Source organism: Oreochromis niloticus, linkage group LG12 (assembly GCF_001858045.2).
Source record: "Oreochromis niloticus isolate F11D_XX linkage group LG12, O_niloticus_UMD_NMBU, whole genome shotgun sequence".
In the NCBI taxonomy this organism is placed as follows: domain Eukaryota; kingdom Metazoa; phylum Chordata; class Actinopteri; order Cichliformes; family Cichlidae; genus Oreochromis; species Oreochromis niloticus.
This window is the reverse complement of record NC_031977.2, coordinates 35,925,055-35,940,163: the sequence shown is the minus strand read 5'-3', so window position 1 is coordinate 35,940,163 and position 15,109 is coordinate 35,925,055. Positions and strand designations below refer to the sequence as shown.

The window sequence follows — 15,109 nt, the reverse complement described above, 5'->3', positions numbered from 1 at the left end:
CCTGCAGTATATTTTTTTTAATATTAAATACATTAAATGAGAATAAAGAAGACTTATTAATTACACAGATTTCAGTGGTTTGTTACAAAGTTTGGTGTTTTTGGCCCAGGTTTGGGAACGACCTGCAGATCAGTGACAAACTGTTTGTGATGGACGCTGGAGCCTCAAACTCGAAAGACATGAAGCTGCTGAGGAGTCACCTGCAGGAGCTTCGAGCCAGCATCGTCTCTGTGAGCTCTGCAGACTCTCACTCCCTCGTGTCCTCTTTATTCTAAATGTCCTCGCACCTGTGAACAAACGCAGCTCGGTCGTTTATTTTTGCCTCCTCCTCCTCCGTCCCTGCAGAGGTGCAGTCCGATGACGCTGCTGTCGGAGCGTCTGTTGGCCGTTCTGCCGACCTGGAGGAAGCTCAGCGGACCTAACCAGCTGATGTCGTGGCAGCAGTTTGTCAGTGACGTGCAGGAACACATCAACCCGCTGGTGAGCCAGGATCACCTGCGTACGCTGGCCCTGCAGCTCCACAGCATGGGGGAGGTGAGTGTTTGACCAGGAGCAGGAAAAAGGAGTCGGTGTTTTACTCCTGAGTGCCAGCAGGGGGCATTGTGGGCTCCTGAATAAACCAAACCAGATGGTTTTCATCTGTGAGAACGTCTGCAGCAGGAACGCTGTGTTCTGTTTGTGTGCCAGAGCGGCTCTGCTCAGGAAGCTGAATGAGGAACCAAAACTTTATTTATTTATTTGCATGTTTTTTTCACAGATAAAGCACAAGTTCCATTTAATGTTGCCTTCCTTAAATATTTATTAGCTTATTTCTGTATTCTGTCTTTGTCTCATGACTTTTGTTTTTGTGATAAATGTCCACGTGCTCACGTTTCTCCCTCCTCCACAGATCAACATCATGCAAAGTGAGACGGTGCAGGATGTCGTCCTGCTGGAGCCTCGATGGCTCTGCAGCAGCATCCTCGGCAAACTGCTCTCCGTGGAGACGCCCAAAGCCATCCACCACTACAGGGGGCGCTACAGGCTGGAGGAGGTGCAGGCCCTGGCGCCTGAGAGCGACGTGGACGAGCTGCTGCAGATCCTGGACGCCATGGACGTCTGCGCCCGGGACGTCACCAACCCCACCATGGTGGATGTTCCTGCGCTCATCAAGACAAACGGTCTCCACCGGTCCTGGACCGAAGAGGAGGAGGAGGATTCACTGCTCTATGGAGGCGTCCGAATCGTCCCGGCGGAGCACCTCACTCCCTTCCCTTGTGGCCTCTTCCACAAGCTGCAGGTGAACCTGTGTCGCTGGAGCCACCAGCAGAAGCCCGAGGAGGACGGCGCCGACGACAACGATGGAGATATTCACCTCTGGACCAACGGCGCCAAAGCGAGCCAGGCAGGAGTGGAGGCCATGATCCTCCTGGTCAACCACGGACAGGGCGTCGAGATTCAGGTCCGCGGACATGATTCTGAGCGGGCCAAGTGCTACACCCTGCTGGACACCCTCTGCAGTATAACAGAGAACCTGCTGGCCTCCACGCTGCCCGGACAGCTCACCGCCAAATACTACCTGAGCCCTCAGCAGCTGCGGGAACACCACGCCCCCATCATGGTCTACCAACCCAAAGACTTCTTCCGGGCTCAAGTCCAGCGAGAAACCTCGCTCACCAACACCATGGGCGGCTATCGGGAGAGCTTCAGCAGCATCCTGGCGTTCGGCTGCGCTGAAATTTACCAGCAGGGGATTCTGGGGACGGACGTCCACATATCGGACGTGCCGCTGCTGGCTCGCCGGAAGCTGTGCCGCATGCTGGACCCTCCGGACGCCATGGGGAAAGACTGGTGCCTGCTGGCCATGAACCTGGGCCTCACCGAATTGGTGGCCAAATACAGCAGCGGGACTCCAAACGGCACCTCTGAGCTGGACTCGGACACGGACTCCCAGCAGGCCGCGCTGCAGCCCAGCCCGACAGCGGCTCTTCTGCAGGAGTGGAGCGGGCGAGCGGGCAGCAGGGTCGGCGTGCTGATGGCGAAGCTGAGGGAGCTCGGCCGGCGCGACGCTGCGGACTTCCTGCTCAAAGCGTCGCCCGTGTTTAAGGTTAACACGGAAGCGCTGGGAGGAGCCGCCAATGGCTACCCGCCGACCTGCAACGGCGGCACGTCGTACAACTCCATCAGCTCCGTCATTTCCCGCTGAGGGCTCGCTGTCCCCGCCAAACATTGGGAGGTCGCTCTGACGCGACGGACTCGTGCAATCGTTCCGGTCCAGCTGCTCACGCTTTAATCGCTCCGTTCCGTTGGCGTGCGAACCAGATGTTGTGTTTGTGCTCTCCACACCTGTACAGCCGAGCTTTCCTCCTGCTACGAATGTCGTGAAAGAACCGAACGCTCCGAGCTCCAAAGAGGAATCCTGTGTTTTTCTTCTCTTTAAATCTTGTTGTTTGCTGCTTCTTAACGTCCCTCCTGCTGCCGCGCACACTCCACTCTCACTCCAAGGAACAGCGCCGTGTTCTAATCTCCACGTGTGGTGAGAAAGATGGCAGCTGCACGTGCGGACCTCATGCTCGAACCCGAGGGCTGAGTGTGTGTCGCGTTGCTCGCTCCGTCCATCGCTTACACCTAATATCAGCTCCCTCCTCGCTTCTGGTTTACTGATGTGAAATTTGGCCGTTCAGCTTAGCGTTTAATAAATTTACAGCATTTTTTTCAGAGTGCCTTGGTGGCCTTCTACCTCCCTGAAGAGCACAGCCAGTCTCGTTAGTACAAAAGCAGAAGTCTTTTCCAGATGTTTGAAGAACTGTGCCTTGTTGATATAAAAGTAAAATGAATTTCTAACACGTCTATTTAGCTGGCGGGCTGTCACTAACATGAAAAAGACCATGCTGTATAAGAATAAAGGAGCGCTGGGCTCGTGCTGTAAGTTTCACTTTTCACAAAAGCAAACACACAAAGATGTGTTTGTGGAGACGACACGCGTTCGTGTCAGCAGTGGGTGGAACCATTTCCTTCATGTTTGGTTGGTGTGTTTGTTGATGTTCCTGCTAATCCTCAGTTCAGATTTCTTTATTCTTCCATCCAACGGCTGAAACGTTTACCTTTACAGGTCCCAGAATTTCCCATGAATGTCTTTGAATAAACTCTGTCGTACAAGTTTATTACAGTTTTGGTCTCCAGTTGGACTTTAAAGTTCGGTATTAGTGTCTCCTGGACTCAGACAGTCAAAGTCAAATCTCGCCTTCGAGTCCACGTCCTCACCAACCGCCTCCGTCACAGCTGCTATTTTCAGATCGCTGTTCAGACTTCTCGCACGTGTGCGGCTGTGATTTCCCCCGAGCCTCAGAATCGTACTCAAGTTAAACATCAACTTGTATCAGACGGATCCGACCTCCAGAACCATCATCACTCTCAGAGCAAAGAGTCTAGGATCGTGCTTCCTGTTTTTATGTTTTCTGAGCCGTGCACCTTGAAACCAGAGTCAGACCATCAGTGCAGATTTCTCCTCTTCTGTGGTTTCCTGCACCTACACACCGACATTAAACACCTTTGGAGGTCCAGCTGTGTTTGGTTCTGTCCAAAGAGATCTAAAAATAAAGAGTGAGGCTGAGATCAGATAAACAGATCTTTATGAGTGCACATCATATCAGACCACGTCAGTGTAAATGTAATGTGCAAATTCTAAAAGTCAAGTGAAGTTTTCACTTTTTTTTGCCAATCCAGAGCAGCTTACTTAGTAACAGCAGTATGCTGTATTAGAGCAGCTTTGCATGATCCACAGCTCAAAATAATCCTTATTTATATGATACTGGGCCTTGGTGCAGCCGCTCTTGTCTGAAATAAGCTGTTTTTGCCCCTTGCTCTTTAAGCTAGCCTTCCTCGGATTGGCCGCCCCTCACTAACAGTAGGTCTGAAGGGCAGGTGGGCGGGGCTTTGGTGCCTAAGATTGCCATATTAGGTATATCCGTCTCTGTGGCATCATGGAGACACCCCGAAGCCTCACGGGGATTTAAACACCTTAATTGTTCGTGTTTTTGACTCTGCTCAGACCAAAACCTTAGAAACAGAACGTTCTGGTTTGTACTCACATTTTAATATCTGCGATTCCTTTCCTTCCTTTTCCTCAAAACTCCAGGGAAGCTTTGGGACCTGTAAACATCAGTGTTTCTGTAAACATCATCTTTCATTCACACAAAGGGAAGCGTAGCCATTTTTACAGATAAAGGAGGGTGGGTTTTCTAAAGGACTCTGTCTTATTGGGTGATGCTGACCTTTTTAAAGTGTAACGAGCTGCAAAGCAAATGTTTAAACCATCACGGCAGACAGGCTGGGCTGAGAACGCCCTCATGCCGAGTACCTGGAATAGAAAGTGCCACTAAAACGCTAAAATTCTAAACAGAAAGGTGATTTTTTATAATTGGGTTGATTTCTGTCCTTTTCTACTTCTCTTATACGAGCAGCCGGTTACAGTAGATGCTGACGCCGCGCCCCTTTGATGCCTCCTCATCAGGTTTTTAAAGCGTTATCGCCGGCGCAGGGGCGTCATTAATCAAGCTGCCGTCCACGGTCAGAGTTTTGCACAGTGGCATCGACGCCACCTCCGTCAAGCTAAATTTGAGCTTCGGTGTCGGCGGGCCGCGCGTGGCTTCGTGCCTTCTTTCAGTTTGTCTTTGTGAAGCATGAAGCCGCAGCCCGGCCACGGTCAGCACAAGCACAGGGACGCGGCGGCGTGATGTTAGTATTGTTAGCTGAAAAAGGCCAAAGGCTGCTGATGACAGACATGTCAGAGAAAAGCATTTTCGCTTTGTGCGAGCTGGTGTTTTGTAACGTTTGTGCCCCTCACTCTGAACCTGAAGAAGAAAAAAGCTTGTTTTTCAGCGCACATGTGTGTCGGGACGGTTTCATGCCTGAAGTTACATGTGACGGATGTAAAGGACCTTTTTCAGGTGTAAAAGACGAGCTCCGTGCCAGAGTGCAGTATTTGCTGTCAGCTTCTCTTCCTCCAGTGTTACCATCTGTTCACAGGTTTAAACTTTCTTCTCGCCAATCAACACAGCAAACTGTTAGCTGTGATGTAAATACTCAAAGCTTTTGTTAAGCTGTTTGGTTTTTGCTGAGGCAAAAATGAATGTACTGCACATCTTTCCTAAACATATAAACAATAAAAATGAATCAAAGACGCCAACGTGTGCGCAGGAACACGAGGAAATAAAATGTCCCAAACTGATTTAATTTTTCTGTTTTTTATTGAAGCTGTTGTCGGAGTTGTGTATAATCATTGCCAATGTTGTGTGCCTAAAACACACTCGTTCATTCCTCTCTTTTTGCCTTGTACAGTACACGAGCTGAGAGGTGGCGTTTCGGAAAGGGAAGAGACTCTAATGTGTTTCAGAGGATGGTTATTTTGTAAAAACTGCGAATCACTATGATGAGTTTGTCTCTGTTCGGTTTCTTCTCCCTGGAAGCTTCTGATGAGGTTGAGATGTTTCTGTTTGATGAGGAGAGACCGACTCGGTTTTACTGTCGGGTGACTTTTCCTCCTCGGAGACGCCGGTCTAATCGCCGCATTGCACAAATCTTTCTGTTGCTATTTATGTTACATTCTTAGCATGTCCTGGAATGCCATGTTCTTAGTACTTCTGACACTTTATAGTGTAATACGTTTTATAATAAATTCTTTACCTAATACCAGTGTGGTTGCATCATTTAAGTGTTGGTAGTAGACTGTCCAGGTGCAGCGTGCCAGCACATGTGGGCTAATTAATGCAAGTTCAATGACTCTTCAGTTGCTCATATTAGCAGGAGGCTGTCTGAGAGTCTGTGTCAGCACACCTATCAATGAAAGGACGGACACGCCTTTACTTTAAAGATCAGCTCCAAAAACATCTGTGCACTTAGACCGAACACTTTTCAGGCACAACGTCCAAAGAAAGTTTACAAACTGCAGTTTGTATCAGTAAGATCCAACTAAAGGTTCAATTTTGCACTATTCTGTTCTTTTCCAAGAAAGCAAACCTTTGACGCCTCTGTCAGTGCGCCCCAGGGTGGCTGTGGCTACAACGTAGCTTGCCATCACCAGTGTGTGAATGTGTGCGTGAATGGGTGGATGACTGGATGTGTAAAGCACTATACAAATACAGGCCATTTTACATATTTTGTATAAATTTGTATATCCTGGTCAAAAGTCTCCAAGATTCCTCACAGTGTTACTGGAGGCCACGTTAATGCTATCCAGAGTAAACATCTGGTTAGAAACCCTGTTCCTATCATTTTTAGGGCAGAGTACAATAACGTCGGTTTTATCTGACCTTAGAAGCGTGAAATTAAAGGTCATCTAGGTCTTTATGTATATAAGTAATTCCTGTAGTTTAACTGTTTTATTTGTACCATCTGGTTTCATTCATAGATAAAACTGCAGATCATCTGTATATCAATGAAAACCTGTGCAATGTTCTAATAATGTTGCCTAAGTGTAGCATGTTTAATGTATAAGGTACTGGTCCTGGCGCAGAACCCTGTGGAGCTCCATGACTACCTTTCACGTTTGAAGAAGACTCCTTGTTTACATGACAGTGCATTAACATTCCCAACGCGTTACATACCGATGATTTGTCGCACCCCTAGGCGTCTCCTAGTAACCCAAAAGGTACCCTTCCACATCCTTATGAAACGCTCTGGGTTCTCTGTTAAATCCAATTGAATGCCACTCACGGCGGTAAGACACAGAGCGGAGGCTCCAGCCGTCCATCCCAGCCTTAAACATAACCTTAACCCTAACCTTGAGATTCATTCCAGCCGGCTCTCGTGCCTCCGAACGTGTAACATAATGACGATTTGTCAAATTCATCAGTATGTTACGCGTTGGGATGAGAACCTGTTGTACATGAATACAGTGTTATGTGTCAGAGACAGAAGTGAACTGAGAGCCAACATACAGTTAAGCCCATAATTATTCATACCCCTGCCAAATATTGACTTAAAGTTACTTTTGTTCAATATGCAAGTTCTTTTTTGAGCAGAAATGACACAGGTGTCTCCCTAAAGATAATAAGACGATGTACAAGAGGCATCATTGTGGAAAAAAATATTTCTCAGGTTTTATTTATATTTTAGCAAAAAGTATCATGTCCAGAATTATTCATACCCTTCTCAATAATCAATAGAAAAAAGCCTTTATTGGCTATTACAGCAATCAAACGCTTCCTATAATTGCAGACCAGCTTTCTGCATGTCTCCACAGGCATTTTTGCCCATTCATCTTTAGCAATGAGCTCCAAATCTTTCAGGTTGGAGGGTCTTCTTGCCATCACCCTGATCTTTAGCTCCCTCCACAGATTCTCAATTGGATTCAAGTCAGGACTCTGGCTAGGCCACTGCAAAACGTTACTGGTGTTGTCTGCTAACCATTTCTTCACCACGTTTGCTGTATGTTTTGGGTTATTGTCGTGCTAAAATGTCCACTGGTTCCCAAGGCCAAGTTTTTCTGCAGACTGCCTGATGTTGTTGTTGAGAATCTTCATGTATTGCTCTTTTTTCATGGTGCTGTTTACTGTGATTAGGTTCCCTGGTCCATTGGCTAAAAAACACCCCCAAAGCATTAGGTTCCCACCACCATGTTTGACAGTGGGGATGGTGTTCTTTGGGTTGAAGGCTTCTCCATTTTTATGCCAAATGATCACAATGATGCCAACATCATTGTGACCAAATAATTCAATTTTTGTTTCATCTGACCATAACACTAAAGACCAGAAATCTTCTTCTTTGTCCAGATGAGCATTTGCAAAGGCCAAATGAGCTTTTGCATGCCTTAGAAGTGCCTGGAGAAGTGGCGTTTTCCTTGGTCTGCATCCGTGGAACCCAACAGTGTCCGTTGGACTGTCTGGCTTGAGACATTGCCACCAGCAGAGCCCAGATTCACCAGAATGGCCTTGGTGGTGATCCTTGGATTCTTTTTCACCTCTCTCACTATTCTCCTGGCCAGCACAGGTTTCACTTTTGGCTTCCGACAACGTCCTCTGAGATTTTCCACAGTGCGGAACATCTTGTATTTTTTAATAATACTTTGCACTGTAGCCACTGGAACTTGAAAACATTTGGATATGGCCTTGTAGCCCATTCCTCACTTGTGAGCAGCCACAATGCACAGCTGCAGGTCCTCACTGAGTTCCTTTGTCTTAGCCATGACTGTCCACAGACCACCTGCAGAGAGCTGCTGTTTTTCACCTGTTGAGTTGATCAAAACAGCTATTTCCAATTAATCAGGGTAATTAGGATGCTTTAGAACAGCTTTGACTATTTGGAATGGTATGGAACTTTGGATTTTCCCAGAGACTGTGACAGTTTGTAAAGGGTATGAATAATTCTGGACATGATACTTTTTGCTCAAATGTAAATAAAAGCTGAGAAATATTTTTTTTCCACAATGATGCGTCTTGTACATCATCTTATTATCTTTTGTGAGACGCCTGTGTCATTTCCAGTCAAAAAATAACTTGCTAGTTGAATAAAAGTAACTTTAAGTCAAAATTTGCCAGGGGTATGAATAATTTTGGGCTTAACTGTATATATACACAGAGCTGATTCCATCGCCAGAGGCCAGAAGATCATTTGTGACTGTTCTACATGTGCTCAGCTACTGTCGAGGTTAAAAAAAATCCCACACAGCTACAAAGCCTGTTACTAAAGATAAAATGATGTATGTAAATTTTTGCATTAATTAATAGTAAAACAGCTTTGACCAGTCTTTGAGGAATATGGTCTGAAAATTACAAGATTATAAATATCAGCAGTTATTAAAGCTGCTGTAGTTTGTGGACGGTTGTGAATCATTTTTTTCTCTAATAATTAAAAATGTTTTTATTTCTAAAGAAATGAGTGAAGTCATTGCGAGTTAAAGGAATTCTTCTGACACTTTGTGGCTGCAGAGCTGAAGAGAAACCTGCGGTTGTTCCTGTTTTCATTGATCAAGGTTACAGTGAACGCTAAGATGTCCTAGTTTTACAGAGTGCTTTGTCTTTACAGAAAAAGAAACGGGCAAAAACACAGAAAATGTTGATGACTGCAGCAGGATTACTTGACAAACTTAATGTAGACACGTCGTGATGGTGATCACACATGTAGTTCCAGAAAGTTCATCCTGTATCACTCTGAGTGGGAGAATCATTTTGTCACTCAGCAGAGTGACTTTTTCAGTCTCACGGCTCGTTGTTAGTCACTGGTGATAGTTTTGGTCATTAAGCAAACGTACTGTTTATAAGTTTAGGGAAACCTGCAGTCAGTCACTTGATTGAATGATGAAATATTTCTGCACTGAAACACCAGACGAACTGAATCAGCCTTCTGGGATAAATGTGGATCAGAAAGATTTGGATATTGCTGTGAATTCAGGGCTGCAGACAGAGGCCGGCTTCTCTCCAGATTCCACACCGTGTTGTTTCCACTCCTCTGGGCTCATTGTGGAGCTTCAGCAGCAGGAATGTCACATTAGTTCACCCACAGAGACTCGCACACGATTGGAAACTTGTTAAGAAATATTTGTTCTAGAGAAGAAGTCGAGCTGTTGAAAATGTTTCTGAACCTGTCACCTGATTCTGAGCAACAGCAGGATTGTTTGATCTGGGAATGTGTGCCGAGGGTTTACAGGGTCTGTGCTGGTTGGGATGGGCGGTACCTGCAAAATGCTTCTTTAGCACATTTAATATCAATACTTTGATTCTTATTGATCTGGCTTCTGCTAACACATTATGGAAATGCTCAAAGAATACATTAACACATATACAAAGTTTACTCAGTGAACGTTTTTCTAACTGCACCTCATGTACAGTTAGGGCCACATGTTTTTGGACAGTGACATGATTCTATTTTTACTTTGTACAACAGCACACTCAATTTGATTTTAACTTTAATTCAAAGGTTTTTTGCAAAACATTGCATTAAAAATGGACATTACAGTCATTTTAAAACATAATCTCACATTTTCAGGGCCTCAAAAGTGGTTGAACAAGTGTCTGACGAACAGTTCTTTGACATAATGTCCAGATAAAAGATCTGCAGCTAAATCCAGGTTTCAAAAAGAGATCCAAAGGGACGTCGATGCAACTGAGTGAGACTGAAAATCCAAACTAAACCTGTGAGAGAGACTGAGAAACCTTTAGCAACGACCAAATCAACAGTCTGACTGATACACGGGTCAGATCATAAACAGCAGAAACCCCGACAGAGACAGAAGATGACAGAATTATTTCATGGTTAAGAAAAACAACACTGTTGTGAGGCAGGTGGTGTAAGAAGACGCTTCCTGAGTGGAAACACAGAGTTTACAGCAAGGTGCAAACATCTGATTACAGTCAAAAACACAAACTTTGCCAGAAAACATCCATACGGGCCACAAGGGTCAGGGAAAAAAGGAAATTCATTGAATCCATGACCTGATTACAGCTTTATCTGTCAAACATGGTGGAGGAATGTTAGGACATGGCCATGTGTGGCTGCCGAAGGTCATGGGTCACCGGCGTTTATCAATGACGTGATTGTTGACAGAAATGTACAGAGCTACGCTCTCCGCTCAGATTCAGCCAAGTGTTGCAAAACTGATTTGCTGTGAAGAACTCTAATCAATAATGACCCAAAGCTCACTGCAAACAGCAAACCAACAGTTTCTCCAGGTAAACAAATGGGACAGTGCAATGGCCAAGTCAGTCACATGACTGAAAGAAACCATCCAAACCAGTCTGTGTTTGTAAAACTCTGAGTTACAACTGAAGGTCTGCACTCTGATCACTTCTTCAGGCCCAAAAACCTCTGATCCTCACTGTATTTGCTGTGTTTCCACTTCCTCCGGTCTTGCCCGTCTCCATGATTTGTCTTTTGTCTTATAGTCCCGTAGCGTCTTTTCTCATGTGTTTGTGTCTGACGTCCTTTATAAAAAGAGAAAAGCAGCTGCTCCTCTGTGGAGTCTGACTGTAAAAGTCAGCTTAACATGTTGTTTACCTCCACACAGTCAGGAGCGCATGAAACCCAGCGTGACATGTGACTGTGCTGAGGATGTGATGGTAAAGACTTCACGTATAGACAAACTGGTTTCATTCCTGTCAGCAAAGCCAAAGGGAAGTTTGTTGGAAACAAGAGAAGCATCAGCTGACTCCATACGCTTCATTACATACATGCAGTGCACTTCCTTAATCCACTAAATATTCATCGTCCTGTTCTGGTCAAAATCAGACGATAAATCTCGTTTTAAGGGGTTTTCATAACAAGATAACGACATGATCGCCACCGTCGTCACATCACTTCAAAACATTGACTTATTAGAGGCGTAATCTGTGCTTTCTGTTTACAGACGTGATCAATCGACACAGGGACGCGTCGCTAAGAACCTCTGACCGTGTTTTATGTTTGCATAAACAAAAAGCTCAGGAAGTAAATCTGAAAGAAAACACTGGAAACAAACTAAAAACAAAACTTCAATAACTCTGATGATCACCATCCATAAATATGATGGTGGTCCAACCGGGCCTGTGTGACACCGATGCGTCGCTAATTCTTTCACAGACGGAGTAAATAAAGTCCAAATAAACAAATCTGGGAACAGTTAACTTCTACAAACTTATTTAATATGGAAGTTTATTCTATAAGTCCACTTCCTGGCACCGGACTCACACAAGTTAATGCATTTCAAGATTTCTGCTTCACGTGAACAAATTAAAACATTTTAAGATGAGCAGTGAAAACTGTGAAGGTGAAATGAAGTCTGTGTTAACCTCCAGAAACCTGTTTTTGTGATTTGGAAGAAAATACGTTTGAGTAACAGACACCTAAACGAACAAATGTGGTTAAAAATCATCATAATTCTGTAACACGTTCTTATTTCCTTTCAGGATAAAATGGGACAAACATAAAACAATGTAAACACAAAGAACAAAAATGAACAGAAATGAAAATGTCTTAAAAAAAATATTAATTATGACTCAAATTAAAAAGTGAAGCAACATAAACATGAATAATTAAATAAATAAAAATAAAAGTTATGTTAAGAAAGCAAATATTTACGCCTCTATGCAAACAGTCATGTGACCTCTGCTGTTAGTGGTTGGTCGTAACCGTGCACGCTTCACGTCACGCTGTGGACACACTTTCATCTGACTGTTTTTTGACTTTATCAAATTTAATCACCATTTTTGATCCTAAGAGTCATTTTATTTTATTTTAATAAATTATAACAAATTAATTTATCTCATTCTAATAGTTTAAAAGTTTGGAATATTTAAATTGTTACATTTCTACATTCGGCTCTTTGCTGCTTTGACTTCACTCTTGTTTGGTGAAATATTTGTGTGAGTACTTCAGTGTTTGTGTGTGTAATGAGGCTGTTAGCAGCTCCAGTGATTCCTGGACGACTGCAGACTTTTGAACGACTCTGTGAACAGACCCAGTCACTGACAGTCATCAGTATCACTGATGATGGGCCTGTTGTGTTGATCACTGCCTGTGTGTTAACCTTTGTTTCAGGGTAGGAAGACGCGCAGCAGCTGATAACCTGCCGGAGTGTTTGAGCTGATTAAACGTCCTAATCAGAGGAATGTGACGACTCGATGACAGAAACATTTACAGTTCACAAAGTGCTGCGTCTTCAGCTGCAGTATTAAAATCTGTACACAATGATAAAACCATCATGAGGCAATAATACGATGATTCTGCATAATGAGTTTTTTAGTCTTGGGAACTTTAAACATAGTTTCATTTTTGCACCAGTACATGACATGACTTAAAAAATGAAATCTTTCTTATGTTACAGTTAGCTTCATGTTCAAATGTGTTTCAAAGCTGAAACTATTTAATTCAAAGTGTAAAAAGCTTTTTAACTTCCATCTACTGACTTTGCTACTGTGCTCATCAGTTTTTGTGGATATTATAAAATATGTAGAAATCTAAACTTGCTTCACCCAAACTGGCCAAATTTGTGAAACATCTTTGATTTTTCATGGTTTTGTAAGAGGGTGACACATGAATCTGAAATATTCTTATGACACAGAAACATTTGGAGTTGTGTTGATTCTTTTTTAGCTTCTTTGCTGGTCCAGCCCATATGATGGCTCAGACTGTGCTGCATGTGACCCATGAAGGAAAATGAGTTCATAAGCCAGCAGTGTGTGTGCTACCCTGCAGCATGCCTGATTGATTTAAAGCACATTTCTTTGATAAACTTGTTGGAAACAGCTGCTGATAAAGTTCAGACAGAAACACGCTGGCAGTTATCACGTCTGACAGATTCCTCTGAGAAGCTTTTGGTGGATGACCACACAGAAAACACTCGGCCAGTCGTTGTCATGCGTGCTTCTGCTTGAGCAACACATTCAGTCATATGCCTGCTGTGCTCAGCAGCAGAGACACATGCAAGGAAGGACACAGTGTTTTTTTAGACTGCTGTACAGTAAAGAACGATGCTGCGCTAACTTAACCGCTTCCTATATGTGACCACACAGATGCATGACACGCACAGAGGGGCAGATGTGGATGAATCACTGCTGATGTGTCTGCTGCTGGCTGTCTATACTCTGTGTTTGATGAGCATTGCTGGTATTAAACTGGGTGTTTTAGACTCAGTGAGCTGAAACCAGTTTGGGGAAATGCAGTTCAAAAGCATCCTGCTGCAGTAATGTAGGTAACATGAAACCAAATCCATATCACAGCTTAAGGAGCGAAACCAGCAGGAGAAATGAAACCTGGCTCTGCTCAAAGGCAGCAAAACACTCCGACCAGCGTTCACCCGTTTACTGGGTTTGAAGTAAAGAAAGAGAAACAACTGTTATCAAACTACATGCAACTTCTGCTTTAGCGTCACTTTTCAGGCCCAAACATCCATCTTCATGTTCATGGGCTGCACAAAAGATCTCAGAGGTCCTAAATTATAAAGTTGTTGAGTTTCTGTGTAGCAGCTTGTTCATGGCAGCGTTTTTTGCCACGTCACGTGAGGGTGGATTCTGGACACGGGAAAATAAATTGAACTCATCTGAGCTGCAGCCAGTAAGAGTCCAGGTATTAAGAGGAACACACGTGCAGAAATCACACCACAGACACACCAGCAAAACCTCCAGAATCCAAAGTGAACTTCAGCTGTTTGTGCAGCAGTTTTGTTATGATGAAGTGCAGCATTTCAGCCTGCAAAATCAAATGAAAGCATCCCAAAACTTCTCATTTCTGTGTTGCATTATTACCCCATGTCATGTTACTGATGCATTATCATGTGAAGCTACTTTTAGTCGCTCCCTTATTCACACAGACCTGCCACAGCGGGCAGATGTGTACATTTCCACACTCTGTGTTTGAAATATATTGTAATGTAATATATTAGTGCATCACAGTTTACGTGTTATCCTGCATTTTAAATCTGAACCTGCAGAGGTTGTAAAATAAATCTAAATGTCGTGATGTAATTCCTGAGGTCAGACTATCACAGAGGAACAGCTCTGCCTGTTCAGAGTCCCTCAGTCTTATCAATCACATGACGCTGACCCTGATTGACTCAGGGTCAGTGTTCATGTATATTCATGCAGGCCCGTCTCTGCTGTTCTGTATGTTAATGCAGTCGTTGTCAGGCTGTTACAGTCTAACACCTGAAGGATCACACAAAGTATAGTTTGGAAACAATGGTAGAGTGCACGCGTCTTCATTTTACAGAGTAAATGATATAATCATATATGATCTACTCTTCTCCATCTATCATTATCATCTCTTATTTTTATTAAATAATAAACCTAAAACTGTTTTTTTCAGCAAAGTTATTGAAGTGAACCTTAAATTTGATGCTAACCGGTGGCACTGAAAGAAAATTTAAAACAAACAAACACGACCACTGTCTATAACTAAAGATTCCCCACTTTTTTTCCTTACAAATCTCTTTAATGACCCAGTAACAAACATTCAGGTGGAAGTGCTTACTCCCCATCTCAGGCTCCTGCTGTGGTGCAACTTTTAAACTCACCGAGAGGCCTTCTGTGGGTGTTTGTTGTCCATACTTATTTATTTTTGCAGTCACAGTTTCACACAAAGAAAACGACATGTCTTCAGGTGAATCTGGAAGCCCTTCTCTAATTTCCTCCTCTGGTTAAACATCAAATTACAGCAAAAA

At 43.8% G+C, this 15,109-nt stretch overlaps 1 protein-coding gene across 3 annotated transcripts in view; it reads left to right on the top strand.

The window, feature by feature from the left end:
• dapk1 (death-associated protein kinase 1) overlaps positions 1 to 5,670 on the top strand; it is a 79,222-nt gene extending 73,552 nt beyond the window's left edge. For all 3 annotated transcript variants that reach the window (XM_005451556.4, XM_005451557.4, XM_005451560.4), the window contains 3 exons: positions 110 to 230; positions 346 to 534; positions 890 to 5,670. In XM_005451556.4, the coding sequence (XP_005451613.1) occupies positions 110 to 230; positions 346 to 534; positions 890 to 2,185 (1,606 nt within the window). In that variant the 3' untranslated portion in view covers positions 2,186 to 5,670. The remainder of the gene's footprint in view (positions 1 to 109; positions 231 to 345; positions 535 to 889) is intronic.
• The last annotated feature ends 9,439 nt before the right edge of the window (positions 5,671 to 15,109 follow it).